This window comes from Sciurus vulgaris, assembly GCF_902686455.1.
Source record: "Sciurus vulgaris genome assembly, chromosome: 1".
In the NCBI taxonomy this organism is placed as follows: Eukaryota; Metazoa; Chordata; class Mammalia; order Rodentia; family Sciuridae; genus Sciurus; species Sciurus vulgaris.
In genome coordinates this window covers 448,911-469,920 of record NC_136461.1, presented here as the reverse complement: position 1 = coordinate 469,920, position 21,010 = coordinate 448,911, and the positions used below count along the sequence as shown (strand labels likewise).

At 53.1% G+C, this 21,010-nt stretch overlaps 1 protein-coding gene across 1 annotated transcript; it reads right to left on the bottom strand.

Moving 5' to 3' along the window:
* Positions 1-297: 297 nt before the first annotated feature.
* TTLL10 (tubulin tyrosine ligase like 10) lies at positions 298-20,530 on the bottom strand. The gene is given in 16 exon segments (XM_079149313.1): positions 298-788; positions 1,071-1,164; positions 1,478-1,594; positions 14,679-14,819; positions 15,172-15,343; positions 16,073-16,244; positions 16,577-16,662; positions 16,936-17,007; positions 17,638-17,767; positions 17,846-17,964; positions 18,097-18,311; positions 18,313-18,395; positions 19,051-19,154; positions 19,317-19,472; positions 20,075-20,156; positions 20,462-20,530. Coding segments are annotated over 14 exon segments (2,013 nt in total). The 5' UTR covers positions 19,394-19,472; positions 20,075-20,156; positions 20,462-20,530; the 3' UTR covers positions 298-357.
* Positions 20,531-21,010: the final 480 nt, after the last annotated feature.

Genomic DNA, 21,010 nt, shown 5'->3' with positions numbered 1-21,010 from the left:
TTCTGAAGGGTCCGTGGCCGCCCAGACTTTCCGGGGAATCCTCATAGTGGCGGGTCCCAGTGCCAGGCTGGAGCTGGGTCGTGGAGGCTGAGGGCTGCAGGAGGGTCCTGGGGGATGAGGGGCACCTCCTGGTTGGAGACCAGGAGCGGTGGGCCGCGCCTTGAGGGAGGACAGGCCAGCGCTGCGAGGGCCTTTCCACGGCTGCCCGCTCGCCCCGAGGGCGGCCACGGAGTGGGGGCAGGTGGGCAGAGGGGCGGACCTGCGTGAGTCGCCTCGCGGGGCCGCGTTTGTCACAAAGTAGCCTTTATAGGTCCCCAGAGGGCGCGGCCGCGGGGCCGCCGGCGCCGGTGCCGAGCTCTAGGATCCGCGGTGGCTCGCGCTCCTCCGCTCCGGGCGCGCCTCCTCGGGCGGCTCCGGGCAGGCCTCCCGCGCCGGGTCCCCGCCGTCCCCGCGCGGCCGCTCGGGGTCGGGGGCCGCGGGCTCCTCGCCTTGGGCGCCGCCGGGCGGCCGGGGCCGGCGCGGGGCGGAGAGGGGCCGGCCGGGCGTGCCCTGGGGAGGCGCGGGCCTGCGCGCGCCCGGCCGGTCCGCGGCGCGCGGCGCGGGGGGCGCGGAGGACGCCGCCTCGCAGACGGGCCGCGGCGGCGGCCGGCGGGGCAGGGCGCGCGAGCCGCCCAGGCGCGGCCACAGGTCGGCCTCGCCGTTGTGCAGGAGCACGAAGCGGCGCTGCGACAGCAGGGGCAGCATCCTCTGGCTGCGCAAGCTCTTCTGGAAGGTCTCGAGCGCCAGGTCTGGAGGAGGGCCGGGGAGTGGAGCCTTGGCGGGCCGCCCGGCACCCGCCTGGGGTTCTGGGGGCAGGGGAGGGGGCGAGGGGCCGCGGGGCTGGGAGCAGGTCGGGGCGAGGTGTGGGCGACCTCACCTCAGCGGGGAGGTTGGGGCACGGTGCGGGCCTTGGGGCTGCTGGAGAGCTGGATTTGTGGGGCCTGAGCTTGGGAGAGAGTAGGATGCAGCACAGGACGGGGCCGCAGGGGTGGGTTCCAGAGGTGGTGGGGTTGGGGATGCCCGGGGCTCACCCAAGGTCTCCATGACCACTCCAGGGATGACCTCCTTCAGGACCTCACAGTTGGTGTGCAGGGCAGGGTTGGAATTCATTTCCAGCAGCCACACCTGGGCAGGACACTGATGAGCATTCCAGCCCACCCTCTCACCTGCCCACTCACAGGCCACTTAGCCAGCAGGAGGCTGGAGCCCTGGTTCCCATGAATCTGAGGGTCCCTGTCCAGGGTTGCCCTGAGGCGGGGGTATAGATCTGCCCCAGCTGGAGTAGGAGCTGAGCCTTATGGACACACCACCCTGGGGCTGGGAACAGGCAGGGTGGGCTGCAGAGTCCACCCCTGGACCTGCTTGTGTGGGCAGGGTGTACAGATGGACTGTGCCTCCATGCACCCGCCTATCAAACCTCATCCACTCAGTACAGCACCTTGAAATTCTCATCAATCAGGAAGTCACAGCCGATGAGGTCGAAGTACCCCAGCTTACACTCCAGCTTTGACTTGACTGCCAGGAAGCAGTGGGCCATGATCTGCTGCATCCGCTTCTGTGAGGAAAGCAGAGGGAGGGAGCACAGGCTTTCCCCTGTGGGCCCGGGGATCTCTCTCCAGCTGAACTGTCTGCACACTCCCACCTGTACCGCACCTGCTCAGCCTCTCGTCTGACTCCTGGACTCGGCCAGAAACACTCAACAAACCCGTGGAGCTCCTGCGGGTGCTGCGTGTGGAGTGAAGGGAACAGGAAGTGTGCCCTGGAACAGCTCACTGCAGCAGGACAGACCACATACGGGTGTGTAAGATCTTGGCACGCGTGGAGGGCTCTGGGATGCGTTGTGGCTCAGCGGTAGAGCGCTTGCCCAGCGTGTGTGAGGCACTAGGTTCTACTGTCAGCACCGCTTAAAAAAGATAACGTATTGTGTCCATCTATGGCTAAAAATATTTTTAAAGAATGGAGAGCTTTGTAGTGTTCAGATTTGCCCTCATTAGTTTCATTTCCTGTTTCCTAGCTCAGTGGTAGCCTTGGAAAATATCTCCCATTACTCGATATAGTGGAACAGATTGTATTTACAAAGAATTGCAATGATTTGTTTTCATAAGTCTGCTGGGTCTTCGGAAGACCTCACTTGAAAGGACCGAAGGACAGCATGAGGGGATGCCTCACCAAACAATATCAGCAAAAGGAGCAATCACAGAAGGGAGGCAAGCAGTTCTGGAATAGACAAGTAGAAATCTCACTGCGGCTGGGTGTGGTGCATGCACCTGCAGCTCAGCCACACCTGAGGCCATGAGGTGGAGGCCAGCCTATGTAACTTGGAGAGACCCTGTCTCAAAAAAAAAAAAAAAAAAAAAAAGTTTTTTTGTTTTTTGTTTTTTAAATCAGCCAGTTTGAGTGAAAGAAAGAACAATGAAAAACAAATATGCCTTGGAGACCTGGGTGTGCAACACCATCAAGCAGACACATGCACGGTTGGAGTCCCAGAAGGAGAGGAGAGAAAGGAGCAGAAGGAATATTTGAAGAAGTAACAAGCTGGGCACAGTGGTCATGCCTGTCATCCCAGAGACTCAGGAGGCTGAGGCAGGAGGATGGCAAGTTTGAGGTCAGCCTGGGCTACCGAGCCAGACCCTGTCTCAAAATGAAAAAATAGAAAGGGCTGGGGGTGTAGCTCAATGGTAAAGTGCCCCTGGGTTCAATATTAAAAAAAAAAAAAAAAAGTAAATCCTACCTTATTTATAATGATACAATGGGTTAAAATTTCAAATTAAAAGAGTTGGCAGAATGCATTTAAAAAAAAACTGCAGTAATTGTCTATAAGAGACTCACTTTATATTCAAAGACAAAGATTAGTTGAAATTAACCAACCCAAAGCAAGGTCCAACTGATCATGGACTGAAACCTCTAAAACTGTAAGCCAAAAGAAGGCTGAGTTGTCTGTTTTAGAAACAGAAAGCTGACTAATACACTTTGAATCAAAACCAGAAAAAGACAAGAAAAACTATAGACCAATATTGCTGATGAGCATAAACATAAAATTCTCAATAAATATTTGCAAACAAAACCAAGTAGCATATTTAAATGATTATATCCCATTATTGAGTGGGATTCACCCCAGAAATGAAAGACTGTCTTTCCCTTCACTCAGTACTGCACATGAAGGTTAACTGTGCAGTACTGAGTGAAGGGAAATAACACCCGAGCATCTCAGTGGTGCAGGAAAAGCAACTGGCACCAATCAACAGCTCCCATAATAAAGCCATGCAGCAAACAGGGGAGGAGGGAACTCAGCCTGATCAGGGAGCCGGGGAAAACCCGTAGAAACCCCCAGGAGCAAGACAGGCACCTCTTCAGGCCAATGGAGTACCAGCAAGAAAAGACATAAAATTCATCCAGATTTGAAAGAAAGAATAAGACTATCTCCATTATCAGGTGACATGACCCTATATATATATCAATCCTAAAAATCCACATACAAAATCAGAGCTCATGAATTCAGCAAAGTCGCAGCATACAAAATCAATACGCATGAACAGTTTTTTGACAATCCAAAGAAGAAATTAAGACAATAATTCCATTCACAATGTCATCCAAAAGAACAATATAATATTTATGAAGGAGGTGGAAGTCTTGTGCACTGAAAGGTGAAACATTGCTAAGACTAATGTAGAAAGACATCCCAAGTTCATGGATTGGAAGGCTAAATATTGTTCCCATGTCAGTGCTACCCAAAGTGATCTATCGATTCAATGGATCCCCCTCCCAGGAATGGAAAAGGAATCCTTAAATTCATATGAAATTGCAAGGGATCCCAGGAAAGCCAAAACAATCTTGAAAAGACCAACACGGAAAGGTTCACATGTCCTGATTTCAAGACTAACAGCAAAGCTGCAGTGACTGGAAAGTGTGGTGCTGGCCTCGGAACAGTCATGTGCGTGCATCAACAGAGCCGAGTCCAGAAGGAAACCCGAGTCCAGAAGGAAACCCGTATTCAGCCGGCCAATTGGCTTTCAATGTGTGCAAGACCATTCAGTGGGGGAGGGACCATCTGCTCAATACAGAGTTGCTGGGATGACTGGCCAGCCGAGGAGGCTGGATCCTTACCTCACACAGCGCCCAACAGGGACCTGCATGTACAAGGTAAATGGTATTACCTTTAGAGGAAAACAAAAAATTTGACAATTTCTTGTTTATTGTGGTTTTTGGGATCAAACACAGCACCTCGTGTGTGCTAGGCAAGTGCTCTACCACTGAGTTGCACCCAAACTGGGAAATAGGTTTTTGGATATGACACCAAAAACATGAATAGCCATAAGAAAAAATTGATAAATTGGGTTCCATCAAAATTAAACACTTTTGGCCAGGCATTGAGGTGCACACCTGTAATCCAGCAATTCAGGGGGCTGAGGCATAAGAATCCCATTTGGAACCAGCTTCTGCAACTTAGTGAGACTCTGTCTCAAAATAAAAGTAATTATGAAAAAGTCTGAGAATGTCACTCAGCAGTACAGTGCCCCTGGGTTCAATCCTCAGTAGTACCACAATAAATATTTAAAAAATAAAAGCCTTGGGGCTTTTATTTAGTGTAACCCAGTGGTAGAGCGTGCGCTTGGCATGTTCAATTCCCAGCACCAAACAAAGCAAAAACTAAAAGCTTTTATGATCCAGGACATTATCAAGAAAGTGAGGACAGCAGAATGAGAGAAAATATTTGCAGATCATGTACCTGATAAAGTTCTGGTATTCAGAACATCTAAAGAACAATAGAGAAAACTGACCGCTGACCACCAGTGGAGCACCTGCTGTCGTCTGGAAATTCACTGTTACAGTACCTGCAGGTTTGATTACACGTGGTTGCTGCCATTTTGAGACAACAGCCAGGCCCCGTAGGACCCCTGACCGGACTGACTGAGCCCCGTCTCCAGGATCCCTCAGCCCAACTGATCACTCCCTGCCTCTGGGGCCCTCACATCGACTGACTGCTCCCTGCTGCCAGGACCCCCAGACCAACTGACTGCACCCTATCACGGGACCCCAGACCGACTGATTGCACCCGACCTCCAGGACCCCTGCCTGACCAACCGCATCCCGCCTCCAGGACCTCCTGCTGACCACAGCCACACCCTGAGCTGCAGCTCCCCATTTGCCAACACATTTGGAAGCCAGAGCAGCCATCTTGGATAATCCTGGAAGCCGTAGCTCTGATCTTTAGGTGGGCAAATCCCATCCTGAGATGCCTGCTGGAGGCTTGGAGCTCATTGTCAGGTACCTCTCATGCATCAGGCCACTGAACTCTGGGAGGTTTCATTACTATATGACGGTTATACTGTAGATTTTCTTTTTTCTCCTTATGGAACAATTTTATTTCTTTACTTTTCTAGCTCTCTTTTCCTTCTGTTTACCTGTTCCCTCAGAGTCTCTTTCTCCCTTTTTGCATGCTAACATCCAATTTCTTTTGATTACACTCTCACCCTTTCTATTATCTAGAACTTCCGTATATTCTTTTCTTATCCCATTAACAGCCACATTCTACATCCCTCTGCATCCTCTTTGTCCTCCATTATAAACTGCAGACCTTATTGCAAACCTGTTTGTTTTACTGAAGATGATATTTGAACTCATTCTGTTTATTATGACAATTTTGTTAATGTCCTCATAGGGGCTATTTGGTCTAGGATTGCATAGTGTCTGGTTTGGGCACTGCTAAAATTGATCTCCCCTTAAAGAAAGGGTTCTGGAAACCTGTAGGGCCACTATAAGCCTATAGGGGGAAATCTGCAATACCCCAGATCTGCACTGCTAGAGGGGAAGATACGCGAACAACATGAAAAAACAAGGGAAGAAAATGATCCAAACAAATCTAGATTCTATAGTAATAGAATCCAGTGGCAGTATGTTAGAAGAAATGTCAGAAAAGGACTTCAGATTATACATGATTAAGATGATTCGTGAAGCAAAGCATGAGATAAGAGAGCAAATGCAGGCAATGAATGATAATACCAATAAGCTGAAAGCGCACCTGCAGGAAGCAAAAGATCATTTTGACAAAGAGATAGAGATTCTCAAAAAAAACCAAATGGAAATCCTTGAAATGAAGGAAACAATAAACCAAATAAAAAAATCAATAGAAAGCATCACCAAAAGACTAGACCACTTGGAAGACAGAACCTCAGACAATGAAGACAAAATATTTAATCTTGAAAATAAAGTTGTCCAAACAGAAAAGATGGTCAGAAATCATGAACAGAACCTCCAAGAACTATGGGACACAATGAAAAGACCAAATTTAAGAATTATTGGGATTGAGGAAGGCACAGAGCTACAAACCAAAGGAATGAGCAACCTATTCAATGAAATAATATCAGAAAATTTCCCAAACCTGAAGAATGAAATGGAAAATCAAATACAAGAGGCTTACAGAACACCAAATGCACAGAATCACAACAGATCCACACCAAAGCACATTATAATGAAAATGCCTAACATTCAAAATAAAGATAGGATTTTGAAGGCCGCGAGAGAAAAGCATCAGATTACATATAGGGGGAGCCCAATACGGATAGCAGCCGACTTCTCAACCCACACTGTAAAAGCTAGAAGGGCCTGGACCAACATATCTCAAGCTCTGAAAGAACATGGTTGCCAACCAAGAATCCTATACCCAGCAAAACTAACCTTCAGATTTGAAGATGAAATAAAATCCTTCCATGATAAACAAAAGTTAAAAGAATTTACAAATAGAAAGCCTGCACTACAGAATGTTCTCAACAAAATATTCCATGAGGAGGAAATGAAAAACAACAATGTAGGTCAGCAAAGGGAGGAACTACCTTAGAGAAAAACCACTCAAAGGAGAAACCAAGCCAACTTAAAAACCAAAAATAAGCCAAATGACTGGGAATACAAATCATATCTCAATAATAACCCTGAATGTTAATGGCCTAAACTCATCAATCAAAAGACATAGACTGGCAGAATGGATTAAAAAGAAAGACCCAAGAATATGCTGCCTGCAAGAGACTCATCTCATAGAAAAAGACATCACAGACTAAAGGTGAAAGGATGGGGAAAAACCTACCATGCACATGGACTCAGTAAAAAAGTGGGGGTTTCCATCCTTATATCAGATAAAGTGGACTTCAAGCCAAAGTTAGTCAGAAGGGATAAAGAAGGACATTTCATACTGCTTAAGGGAACCATAAATCAGGAAGACATGATGATACTAAATATTTATGCCCCAAACAATGGTGCATCCCTGTACATCAAACAAATCCTTCTCAATTTCAGGAATCACATAGACCACAGCACAATAATTCTGGGCGACTTTAACACACCGCTGTCACCACTAGATAGATCTTCCAAACAAAATCCAACCAAAGAAACCATAGAACTCAATAACACAATCAATAACCTAGACTTAATAGACATATATAGAATATTCCATTCATCAACGAGCAGATTCACTTTCTTCTCAGCAGCACACGGAACCTTCTCAAAAATAGACCATATGTTATGCCACAAAGCAGCCCTTAGGAATTGCAAAAAAATAGAGATACTGCCTTGTGTTCTATCAGATCATAATGGACTGAGAGTAGAAATCAATGACAAAATAAAAAACAGAAATTACTCCAACACCTGAGACTAAATAATATGCTATTGAATGAAACATGGATAACAAAAAACATCAGGGAGGAGATTAAAAAATTCTTAGAGATCAATGAGAACGATGATACAGCATATCAAAATCTCTGGGACACTATGAAAGCAGTACTAAGAGGAAAATTCATTGCATGGAGCGCATTCCAGAAAAGAATGAAAAGTCAACAACTAAATGACCTAACATTACAGCTCAAAGCCCTAGAAAGAGAATAACTGAATAACAGCAAAAGTAGTAGAAGACAGGAAATAATTAAAATCAGAGCTGAAATCAATGAAATTGAAACAAAAGAAAGAATTCAAAAAATTGACAAAACAAAAAGTTGGTTCTTTGAGAAAGTAAACAAAATAGACAAACCCTTAGCCACACTAACAAAGAGAAGGAGAGAGAAGACTTAAATTACTAAAATACATAATGCAAAAGGAAATATCACGACAGACACCACTGAGATACAGAACACAATGAGACGCTACTTTGAAAATCTGTATTCCAACAAAATAGAATCTACCGAAGACATTGACAAATTTCTAGAGACGTACGCTCCTCCCAAACTGAACCAGGAGGACATACACGATTTAAACAGATCAATATCAAGCAATGAAATAGAGGAAGCCATTAAAAATCTACCATCCAAGAAAAGCCCAGGACCAGACAGATTCTCAGCCGAGTTCTACGAGATCTTCAAAGAAGAACTCATTCCAATACTTCTCAAAGTATTCCAGGCAATAGAAAAGGAGGGTACCCTACCAAACTCATTCTATGAAGCTAATATCACCCTCATACCCAAATCAGGAAAAGACACATCACGGAAAGAAAATTTTAGACCAATATCCTTGATGAATATAAATGCAAAGAGCCTTAACAAAATATTGGCAAACCATATCCAAAAGCATAATAAGAAAATCGTGCACCACGATCAAGTGGGGTTATCCCTGGAATGCAAGGATGTTTTAACATCCGTAAATCAATCAACGTAATCCATCATGTCAATAGACTTAAGGATAAGAATCATATGGTTATTTCAATCAATGCAAAAAAGCGTTCGACAAAATACAGCACCCCTTCATGCTCAAAACACTAGAAAACATAGGGATAGTAGGAACATACCTGAACATTGTAAAGGCTGTTTATGCTAAGCCCATGGCCAACATCATTCTTAATGGAGAAAAACTGAAACCATTCCCTTTAAAAACGGGAACAAGACAGGGAGGTCCTCTTTCACCACTTCTATTCAACATTGTCCTCAAACTCTAGCCAGAGCAATTAGGCAGACCAAAGAAATCAAAGGGATACGAATAGGAAAAGAGGAACTTAAGCTGTCACTACTTGCGGATGACATGATTCTATATTTAGAGGATCCAAAAACCTCCTCCAGAAAACTTCTAGACCTCATCAATGAATTCAGCAAAACAGCAGGCTATAAAATCAACAGGCATAAACCTAAAGCATTTTTATACGCAAGTGATGAAACAGCTGAAAGGGAAATGAGGAAAACAACTCCATTTGCAATAGCCTCAAAAAAAAATAAAATACTTGGGAATCAATCTAACCAAAGAGGTAAAAGATCTCTACAATGAAAACTACAAAACACTGAAGAAAGAAATTGAGGAAGACCTTAGAAGATAGAAAGATCTCCCATGTTCCTGGATAGGCAGAATTAATATTGTCAAAATGGCCGTACTACCAAAAGTGCTATACAGATTCACTGCAATTCCAATTAAAATCCCAATGACGTACCTTACAGAAATAGAGCAAGCAATCATGAAATTCATCTGGAAGAATAAGAAACCCAGAATAGCTAAAGCAATCCTTAGCAGGAAGAGTGATGCAGGGTGTATTGCAATACCAGATCTTCAACTCTCCTACAAAGCAATAGTAACAAAAATGGCATGGTATTGGCACCAAAATAGACAGGTAGACCAATGGTACAGAATAGAGGACACGGACACAAACCCAAATAAATACAATTTTCTAATACTAGACAAAGATGCCAAAAATATGCAATGGAGAAAAGATAGCCTCTTCAACAAATGGTGCTGGGAAAACTGGAAATCCATATGCAACAGAATGAAACTAAACCCCTATCTCTCACCCTGCACAAAAATCAACTCACAATGGATCAAGGACCTTGAAATCAGACCAGAGACCCTGCATCTTATAGAAGAAAAAGTAGGTCCAAATCTTCACCTTGTTGGCTTAGAATCAGACTTCCTTAACAGGACTCCCATAGCACAAGAAATAGAAGCAAGAATCAATAACTGGGATAGATTCAAACTAAAAAGCTTTCTCTTAGCAAAGGAAACTATCAGCAATGTGAAGAGAGAGCCTACAGAGTGGGAGAATATCTTTGCCACTCATACTTCAGATAGAGCACTAATTTCAAGAATCTATAAAGAACTCAAAAAACTCTACACCAAGAATACGAATAACCCAGTCAACAAATGGGCTAAGGATATGAACAGACACTTCACAGAAGAAGATCTACAAGCAATCAACAAACATATGAAAAAATGTTCGCCATCTTTAGTAATAAGAGAAATGCAAATCAAAACTACACTAAGATTCCATCTCACCCCAATTAGAATGGTGATTATCAAGAACACAAGCAACAACAGGTGTCGGAGAGGATGTGGGGAAAAAGGTACACTCATACATTGCTGGTGGGGCTGCAAATTAGTGCAGCCACTCTGGAAAGCAGTGTGGAGATTCCTTAGAAAGCTTGGAATGGAACCACCATTTGACTCAGCTATCCCACTCCTCAGCCTATACCCAAAGGACTTAAAATCAGCATACTACAGAGATACAGCCACATCAATGTTCATAGCTGCTCAATTCACAATAGCCTGACTGTGCAACCAACCTAGATGTCCTTCAATTGACGAATGGATAAAGAAACTGTGGTATATATATATATATATATATATACACAATGGAATATTACTCAGCCAGAAAGAATGATAAAATTATGGCATTTGCAGGCAAATGGATGAAATTGGAGAATATCATGCTAAGTGAGATAAGCCAATCTCAAAAATCCAAAAGGCAAATGATCTCACTGATAAGTGGATGATGACACATAATGGGGGGTGGGAGGGGGGCAAGAATGGAGGAAGGAAGGACTGTATAGGGGGAAAAGGGGGTGGAAGGGGTGGGGGGGAAGGAAGAAATAACAGAATGAATCAAACACCATCACCTATGTAGATGTATGGTTACCCAAATGGTATGCCGTTACTCCGTGTACAACAGAAACAACACGTGTCCCGTTTGTTTACAATAAAAATAAATTAAAATAATAAAAAAAAGAACAATGGAGACTGGACAGAGACTCCAAAGACATTTCCCTGGAGCAGGAGGCTGGTCAGTACCGGAGGATTCTCAGCGTCATTGTCACTAGGGAAATGTGAGTCACCACCATCATGAGATGCCACCACCATCACCAACTGCACAATTGTTAAAAACAGAAAGAACACTACCAAGTTTGGAAGGGATGCCAGAAACAGAAAACACCGCGGTCACAGTGGGACTGTCGCCTAAGGTCAATGCGTCACGCAAAAACCCACTGCTCCTTCCTAGAGTATTCTAAAGAGCGAGTGTGTTCAGAAAGATGAGAAACGCATCAGCAGCATTGGAGTACAAGTAACCTAAGCTCAGTGGACAGTGGTAGTCCACCAATGATGGAACTCATAGGAGGAGTAAACGCAGTGGGCAGGCCCACAAAGGGTGACCCAGAGGAACCAACAGGAGTCCCACTGCAGGACACCTGGAGGGAGGACACACACATGTCCCACTGCAGGACACACAGGAGGGAGGTCACACATCCCACTGCAGGACACAGAGAAGGAGGGTCACACACATGTCCCACTGCAGGACACACCAGGAGGAGGTCACACACGTCCCACTGCAGGACACACAGGAGGGAGGTCACACACATGTCCCACTGCAGGACACACAGGAGGAGGTCACACACGTCCCACTGCAGGACACACAGGAGGAGGTCACACATATGTCCCACTGCAGGACACATAAGAGGAGGTCACACATATGTCCCACTGCAGGACACACAGGAGGAGGTCACACACACATCCCATGTGGGAATCACAGGAGGAGGTCACACACACGTCCCACTGCAGAACACAAAGGAGGAGGTCACACACACGTCCCACTGCAGGACACACAGGAGAAGGTCACACACATGTCCCAGTGCAGGACACAGAGGAGGCGGTCACACACACGTCCCACTGCAGAACACAAAGGAGGAGGTCACACACACGTCCCACTGCAGAACACAAAGGAGGAGGTCACACACACGTCCCACTGCAGGACACAGAGGAGGCGGTCACACACGCGTCCCTCTGCCAGACATCAGGAGGGAGGTCAAACACATGTCCCACTGCAGGACACACAGGAGGAGGTCACACACGTCCCACTGCAGAACACAAAGGAGGAGGTCACACACGTCCCACTGCAGGACACACCGGAGGAGGTCACACACACGTCACACTGCAGGACACACCGGAGGAGGTCACACACACGTCCCACTGCAGGACACACAGGAGGAGGTCACACACACGTCCCACTGCAGAACACAAAGGAGGAGGTCACACACGTCCCACTGCAGGACACACCGGAGGAGGTCACACACACGTCACACTGCAGGACACACAGGAAGAGGTCACACACACATCCCACTGCAGGACACACCGGAGGAGGTCACACACACGTCACACTGCAGGACACACCGGAGGAGGTCACACACACGTCCCACTGCAGGACACACCGGAGGAGGTCACACACACGTCCCACTGCAGGACACACCGGAGGAGGTCACACACATGTCCCAATGCAGAACACAAAGGAGGAGGTCACACACGTTGCACTGCAGGACACACAGGAGGAGGTCACACGTCCCACTGAAAGACACCCAGGAGGAGGTCACACACACGTCACACTGCAGAACACAAAGGAGGAGGTCACACACACGTCACACTGCAGGACACACAGGAGGAGGTCACACACACGTCCCACTGCAGGACACAGAGGAGGCGGTCACACACACGTCCCACTGCAGAACACAAAGGAGGAGTCACACACACGTCCCACTGCAGGACACAGAGGAGGCGGTCACACACACGTCCCACTGCAGAACACAAAGGAGGAGTCACACACACGTCACACTGCAGGACACACAGGAGGAGGTGACACACACGTCACACTGCAGGACACACAGGAGGCGATCACACACACGTCCCTCTGCCGGACATCAGGAGGGAGGTCAAACATATGTCCCACTGCAGGACACAGGAGGAGGTCACACACGTCCCACTGCAGGACCTACAGGAGGAGGTCACACACGTCCCACTGCAGGACCTACAGGAGGAGGTCACACACGTCCCACTGCAGGACACACCGGAGGAGGTCACACACACGACCCACTGCAGGATACACAGGAGGAGGTCACACACACGTCCCTCTGCCGGATATCAGGAGGGAGGTCAAACACACGTCCCACTGCAGGACACACAGGAGGAGGTCACACACACGTCCCACTGCAGGACACACAGGAGGAGGTCACACACGTCTCACTGCAGGACACACAGGAGGGATGTCACACACACGACCCACTGCAGGACACACAGGAGGAGGTCACACACGTCCCACTGCAGGACACACAGGTGGAGGTCACACACACATCCCACTGCAGGACACACAGTGGGAGGTCACACACACGTCCCACTGCAGGACACACAGGAGGAGGTCACACACGTCCCACTGCAGGACACACAGGAGGGAGGTCACACACACGACCCATTGCAGGACACACAGGAGGAGGTCACACACGTCCCACTGCAGGACACAGAGGAGGAGGTCACACACACGTCCCACTGCAGGACACACAGGAGGAGGTCACACACACGTCCCACTGCAGGACACACAGGAGGAGGTCACACACGTCCCACTGCAGGACACACAGGAGGAGGTCACACACACGTCACACTGCAGGACACACAGGAGGAGGTCACACACGTCCCACTGCAGGACACAAAAGAGGAGTCACACACACGTCCCACTGCAGGACCCACAGGAGGAGGTCACACACACGTCCCAGTACAGGACACACAGGAGGAGTCATCCACGTGTCCCACTGCAGGACACACAGGCGGAGGTCACACGAAACACTGCAGGACACACAGGAGGAGGTCACACTCACGTCCCACTGCAGGACACACGGGAGGATGTCACACACATGTCCCACTGCAGGACACGCAGGAGGGAGGTCACACACATGTCCCACTGCAGGACACCCAGGAGGAGCTCACACACATGTCCCACTGCTGGACACTCTGCAGGGATAGTGGCATAAGGACAGTCCTGGTATGCTGGAGTCCACTGTGTACCTTTAAATGGTGGACTTGAGTCATGTGCTCTTTGGGGGCAGGGGAGAATCCCTGGAGACCCTTCGCAGTGGTGGCCTCCACAGCCCATGGGGCCCTGTCCGGGAGTGGTGTAAGGGCAGCAGTTGATCAGCTTTGGTCAGCTCAGGCTGAACCAGGAGAGGTCCCTCTGTGGAGCCTATTCTAACCCCACCTCCGGCCCAACTCCTCTGTGGCCCTTACTGTCAGCATCGTTCGCAGTGCCCAGTGGGAAATAACCCCGAGAACTGACACGTGCCCCACTGACCCTTAGGTAGGAGAGCCCTCTCTGGCCTGTGACCCCCTGGTGGCTGGTATCAGCTTTCTCACTGTGGGTGTGTGGTTGAGCTCTACTGCCCTCACCCAGCCCAGCAGGGACCCTTCAGTGGACCACGTTGGGGTTCCTCTGCCCGGGCTGCTGGTGGCCACCGGGCAGTGGCTACAGCTGTTGGCAGCTTTGAGAAGCATCACTCAGAACACACATGCAGACACAGCTTCAGTCTCGTCCATGGCTCCCAGCCCGAGCACCCCGCCCTGCCCCCTCGCAGGAGTGGGTACCACTGAGGACGAACCGTGAAGGTGGTAAAGACCCAGTCTCGGGGGAGGCCCTTGGTCTTCCTGAACTTGTCATTGATGTAGGTGTTGAGGTGGTCCATGCTCCACACCGTATCCTCCTTGAGCAGCACATACAAGGGGCTTTTCTTCTGCATGAACTGGGGACAAGAGCCGGGTTAGAGGCTGCCTCCATGGAGGAGGCCCAGACCCTGCTACCCCAGGCTCTGCAGGGACCTGCCTATGGAGATCCTCCTGCAAACACATGGGTTCACAAACCTCCCACAGCCAGCAAGACCCCGGTTCTCACAGGGGTCTCCTGCCCTGCAGTCCTCCAACGAGGCCCTTCCGTAGCACGCCAGGTGGGAGCCACGCTGGGTGCTGAGGGCGGCAGGGCCTGCCATGGTGCGAGGCAGGTGGGCCTGGGCTGGCTGCCGCTGCCCCTCTGCACCCTTCCCGAGCAGCCCACCCCAAGCCTCGGGGAAGGCCCTCTCGCCTGCGAGGGCTCCTTACCTGGTTGGTCAAGTGGCCACTGAGGTCGCTGGAATGGGGGTCGTAGAGGCTGAGGGTGAGGCGGGCATAGCCGTGGCCAAAGAAAACCATGTAGGGCATAGCACAGGCGATGAGCAGGTAGGACCGGACGTCGAACTTCTTCCCGTCCAGCAGCAGTGGGTTCTGGATGTACCTGGGGCCCGTACGGCCGCTGGGACTGAGCTGCCCTGCCGGCCTGGCCTGTGTCCCCTCACCCCCTACCTCCCCTCAGCACTCCCTGTCCCGGCTGTGGCCTCTGGCTGCGCAGTGTCCATGGCAGGGGATGTTCCTGAGCCTGGACGGGTCAGGGGAGTTGGGAATAAGGGAGGGCCTGGTGTGCTGACCTCAGCCGCTGCCTCAGTGTGGGGCTCTCTCAAGGGGCCTGGAGTGGGGGCGGATTGGCCCCTGGCAGGGGAGGGTGGCCCGCAGGAGGAAGGGCTCCGGGAGGCCGTGAAGGAGGAGTGGCCTAGGGGCAGAAGGGGTGGGGGGCTCAGGTCTTCAAGACCAGAGGCAGAGAACAGTGCCTGGCAGGGCTGACTGGACAGTGGGGAGGACAGGCAGCAGCTATGGCCAGAGCTGAGTCCAGGCTGGCAGAGCTGAGGTCCATGGGACCTTCTTGAGGCCAGTCACCTGCCCCTGTGGAGTGGAGGGCTGGAGCTGCCTGGAGCAGCAGTCAGCTCTGGTAGACTGGAGGCTGCCCTGGCTGGGGGAGCTGGCTGTAAGGTGGGGCAGAGGGCAGCCGGCCAAGTCCTCCCCAGCTGCCCGGGCCTCGCACCTGTGTCTGGGGACTGCTTTGTGGCCCTGATGGCGACCACAGCCCTCACAGGGACCGTCTAGTCTGGACCAGCCCCCACCCAGGCCCTCCTGGAGCCCATGCCCACACCTCTGCACCACCCGTGCCTGAGGTGCCCGGAAGGGCATCTTGCGGTAGAGGGGGTCGTCCTCCATGCTCTGGGCCTTGGCCTGCAGGGCGGCGGCCTCCTCCTGGCTCCTGATCAGAAAGATGCCCTTGCCCTGGTTGGAGGCTGTGGGCTTGCAGATCCATACCTGGGTTTCTGCAGGGAGCACCTGCTGAGCCTCCGGCCCCGTCCCACCCCCAGCCCGGGCCGCGGGGGCCCTGACCACACCACAGCTCCGGTCACCTTCCCCGGACCTGGCCAGGATGCTCCCCACACCCCACCGTCAGCCTGACACTAGACCTGGGGCCCCGCCCTGCCCTCGCGCCCTGCCCATGCCTCAGCCGGCGTGCCCGCCTCCTCCAGCGCTGGGGCCCTCCCCTCCCCAGCCTTGCCCCCACCAGCCTCCTCCACGCCCCCCCACATGTGCTCTGCTCCCTGCAGGCTGCTGCCCCCTCCCGCCCTGAACCTGGTGGTCTGCAGCCTCTCACCGTCAAACAGCGTGAAGAAAGCCTGTCTCTCGTCCCTGACATCCAGACGATAGGTCTCTGGGAAAAAGTCTTCCATTTTCAGAGCCCTGGGGGAGCAGGGAGGTGGAGAGAACGTGGCAGGCTGCTCCCTGCCTCAGGCTTGGCAGTGCTCTGGGGGCCTGCCTGGTCCCCAGGTGACCTAGTGTGTCCCTGCAGGACCTTTGCACTCTGCCTAGCCAGGGCATGCCTCGGACACCCACACCGCTGGCCTCTCTGCTGTAGAGGCTGGAGGCCCTGCCCACTCTGCCCTGCCACCCTGCCCTCATCTCTTCTGGTGGCACCCCACTTCGAGCCCCAGGATCCGAACTGGGTGCACTTACCTCTGTGGCCCGAGGCATCCTGGATGGGTCCATGTGAGCTCCTCGAGGGTCACTGCTGTGTCCTTTCCACATCTGCAGAGAGGGACACAGGCCCTGGCCTGAGTGACCACCTCCACAGTGGAGAATGAATGGGGGGCCTGGAGAGATGGAGGACAGCTGGTCACAGAGGTGGACGGGGGCAGGCCGGTGGTCTGCTGGACAGACGGATGTCATGAGAACAGAGCAATAGAAGAGAGTGGCAAGTGGACACCCCGCGGATGTTAAGATGAGTCCTGGATGACCAGATGGTGGGTGGACACGGCTAGCTGTCTGCTTGACAGGCAGGTGATGGGGTGGCAGATGGTGGGCAGATGGGATGAGTGTTGAACTGGGCAGTGAGCAGAGGAGCCCGGTGCCTGGATGGAGGGGCTGGACTGTGTGGCAGGGTTGAAGGGAGGACCTGGTACATGGCCAGAGGATGCTTGGGAATGGGCAGGAAGGATGGACGGCAGGGGTGGTGGATAAGGACTGCAGGGGGTGGAGAGCTGGCAGGTTGTGGGGAGGCTGCTCAGGACCAGAGGGCCGCTGATGGCTCAGATGGGGGTTAGCCCCGAGAGCCCTGGGCGTGGGGAGAGCAGTGGGCTCGGGGACTGGGGGTGGGTGGGCGATGGAGGCAGGTGTGCCCTGGGGCCAGGGCAGTGCCCCTCGGGCCGGCAGGCTCACTTGGGCTGGCTGCACGGTGGCACCTTGTTGACCTTGCTCAGTGCGCGAGCATGCTCCCGCAGGGCGCTGAGCAGCCCGATCTTGGTGGTGAGCAGCTTGTTGTTGGGGAGCTGGAAGAGCAGCTGCTGACCTGGCAGGACAAGAAGGGGTGGTGTGTGGGCGGCGCCATGGGGACCCGGAGCCCACCCCCAGCTGGGGTGCCCCCCACCTTCCCGGAAGCTGCAGTAGCTGTCCCGGCACTTGGTCTCACACCACTTCAGCTTGTAGTCCTCCCGCCGGCTGTCCTGGGTGCGCTGCCAGCCTTTGCTCCTGCAGTAGGCGCTGATTCTGCGGGTGGACGGCAGCGTGACCCCAGGCCAGAGGTCCCCAGAGGACAGCAAGGGGACTGCAGGCAGCAGTGTGGGGACAGACCTGGTGGCAAGGGAGTGAGGGCAGACAGGGCCACCCAGGCCCACTCACATAGACGCCCCATTGGTGCCTCCGATGTAGAAGAAGGGGCCCTGGCCGGTGCTGGGCGTCTGCTTGTCCCCCTCCAGTGGGAGCCCCTCCGGGGAGGCCGCTGGGGCCTTGGCAGCATCTGTGTTGTCCAGGAGGTCTGCAGGCAAGCAGCTGGTCAGGGGCCCTGGGTTCCTGGACCACAGGGCTCTCCCTACCCCTCGGGGCTGCCGGTAGCCCACCTGCATCTTGGTCCGGCTGGCTCAGCTGAGGCAGGAGACCCTCCTTGCCACTGCTCCCCATCTGTCTGTCATGGGCCCAGCCTGGGGAGTGGTGGGGCCAGTGCTGCTGAGGGGCCCCTCTGCCTGCCCCATGTCAGCCAGTGCTGCTGAGGGCCACTCTGCCTGCCCCATGCCAGCCACTCCAGGGCTCCTGGTGCTCCCCAGCCTCTCTGGGCCCCACCTCAGCCCAGCAGAGACCTGACCAGGGACCCTGGGGCCAACACACACCAGAGGGATGCGTCCACTCTCGAGGCCCAGCTCAGGTGGGGGGCCAGGGCTGGGGCAGGGCCCTGAGGGAGCCTCATCCCCACCCTCCTTACCAACCGGGTGGGAGCTCTGTGCAGGGAAGGGGCTGAGGTTTGAGGCTGTGGCCTTGAGCAGACATGGTGCAGGGAGGTCCCCAGAGGCAGGGGTCACAATGTCCATGATGACGTCATGGGTGACCAAGGAGCCATTGTCAGTTGGGGGAGATGGGAGCTGCTGGGGCGGAGTGAGGGGCAGTGCCCACTATGGCTGCCCGTGGGGGCAGCACATGGGCAGTTGGAGCCCTCAGGCTGGGGACAGCAGTGTGCCCTCTGCCTGTCAGCCTGACTCCCACACTTGGTCCCATCCTGAGATCACCCCCCCTTGGGATGGGGCGCTGTCCCAGGAAGGTGCTGCCAGGGGGTGGAGCCAGCCGGGCAGGCCCCGCACTCACTCTGCACCCCAGTGCGGCACCGACGGATCCTGGGGCGCTTGGGTCTCTTGGAGCAGATGTGGGTCCGGGTGGGGGGACCCCGGCGGTGGATGAAGCGGGTGCGGCTGTGGGGCGCGGGCATGGGGACAGGGGGGTGAGTGCCCCGTGGGGAAGATGCAGCCCCCGCCCCCCTCCGGGGCCGTCGGGCAGCCTGAGGCCTCAGCCCTTGGATGGGGCAGGTGGCCAGGCCCGCCCTGCCTGGGGAAGGACGCCTCCCTGAGTCCCACACTGTGGCTTCTGCTTGCGGCTGGCTCCCATCTCCGTGGTGGCTGAGGGGCCTGGTGGCCAGTGGGGGTGAGGCCATCTCTTTGCCCTGTCTCTGCCGGCTGAGTCCTCTGCTGCAGGGACTGTCCTGGCCCCTCTGCACACGGCCCTGTTGCTGGCTGTAAGGACGTTGGCCGTCAGGCCCGCTGGGGCGGGTGTGCCCATCTTGAGGAATGGGGGGCCAGAGGGGGCCTCCCAGCCCATACTGCTACCCTTCATGGCCCTCTGCAGCTGCAGGTCACTGCCCCACCTGCCCCAGATCCCTGGATGCTGCCCGCTTTGTGTGCGTGGTCAATTTGGGGTCAAGTCAGGGAGCTTTTAGTCATTTCCTCAGCGGGTTCTTCTGCCTCAACATCGAGAAAACCAACCCGGTTTGGGAGGTGAGGGCTTTGTGAAGCTTAACAGAGCTTGAGCCGTGGACAGCAGCCCAGGTGGGCGGGTCAGGGGGACAGCACAGGCACCACGGCTGGGGAGGGAGTCGAGGCTCCCAGGTGGGGCAGGTCATCTCCAGGAGAAAAACCAGCTCTGCACAGACCACTGGGCAGAGGAGGAAGCCAGCGAGGACAGTGACCACGTGACTTGACTGGGCAGGCTTTGTGTCTGCCCCCACAGAGCGATGGCGAAGAGGAAAAGGAGACGCCACAATTCAGAGGGAAGCCCAGGGACCCGAGTCCCACAGTCACAGAGCTGGGGAGGTGCAGCGGCCTGGGCTGCTGGGCACCTGGTGTGAGACTGGGCTTCTGGAGCGGGTGGCGAGAGCACCCTGAGACCCCGTGCTGAACAGGAAGACTCCTTGGTTAAGGCTGGGGTGCCTGCAGAAAATGGGGCAGGGTGTACGTGTGTTTTGGGACAGTGTCAGGAGAGCTGGGTTGGGACAACTCAGGAGGTGGAGGGGAGAAGACACCGCTGTCAGAGGCCTGCCGGGGAGGCCACCTGGCCCTGCGGACAGCAGTTTGCACAGGGCACAGCGACAGTGGGGTGACTTGCTCTGCCCACCACCCCTGGACTCCTCTCTGCAGCCTGGGGAACACCCTGAAGAACTGTGCAGGCCTGTGTGTGGCCTGCTCTCCATAAGCCTTGCACTTTCACCTGACCTTTCCAGTATTACACACTTACTGTTTTCACCTGTAGCTAAATACACCGTGAGTTATCCTCCTCGTCATTCACGTGGACGAGAGACCTTTTAAAGGAACTGGGCAGGTAGGTGCATCAGGAGCGGGAAGGGCTGAGAGCAGCACTCACCCTCCTCTGGGGACTGCAGCTCGAGGTCTCTGAGGATGCCACCCCAGTCCAGGGACGTGGCTGCACACCAGAGGGGTTTGTTCACTGGTTCTAGGGGAAGATGGGGAGCAAGTGGTCCACAGAGCAGGCCATGGTCCTGAGTCTTCTGCACAGGATGGTTGGCAAAGACTAAGCGAAAACCCAGGGTGAGGAGCCAGGCAGAAGGCTCACAACTCTGAAATAAATTTGAGGTCAACTTTTTACCTGGTCAGATAAAAAGACAAGCAGGAAACCGCGCCCTGGTGTGATAGATAGGAGAGGCTTTTGAACCTGAGGAGAAGGACTGCGTGTCAGTGTCCGGGAGGAGCACCCAGCAGCTCACAGCTGGTCCCACAGGGCTCGAGAAGGTGCTGAAGTAGCTCAGAGGGCCGGCACC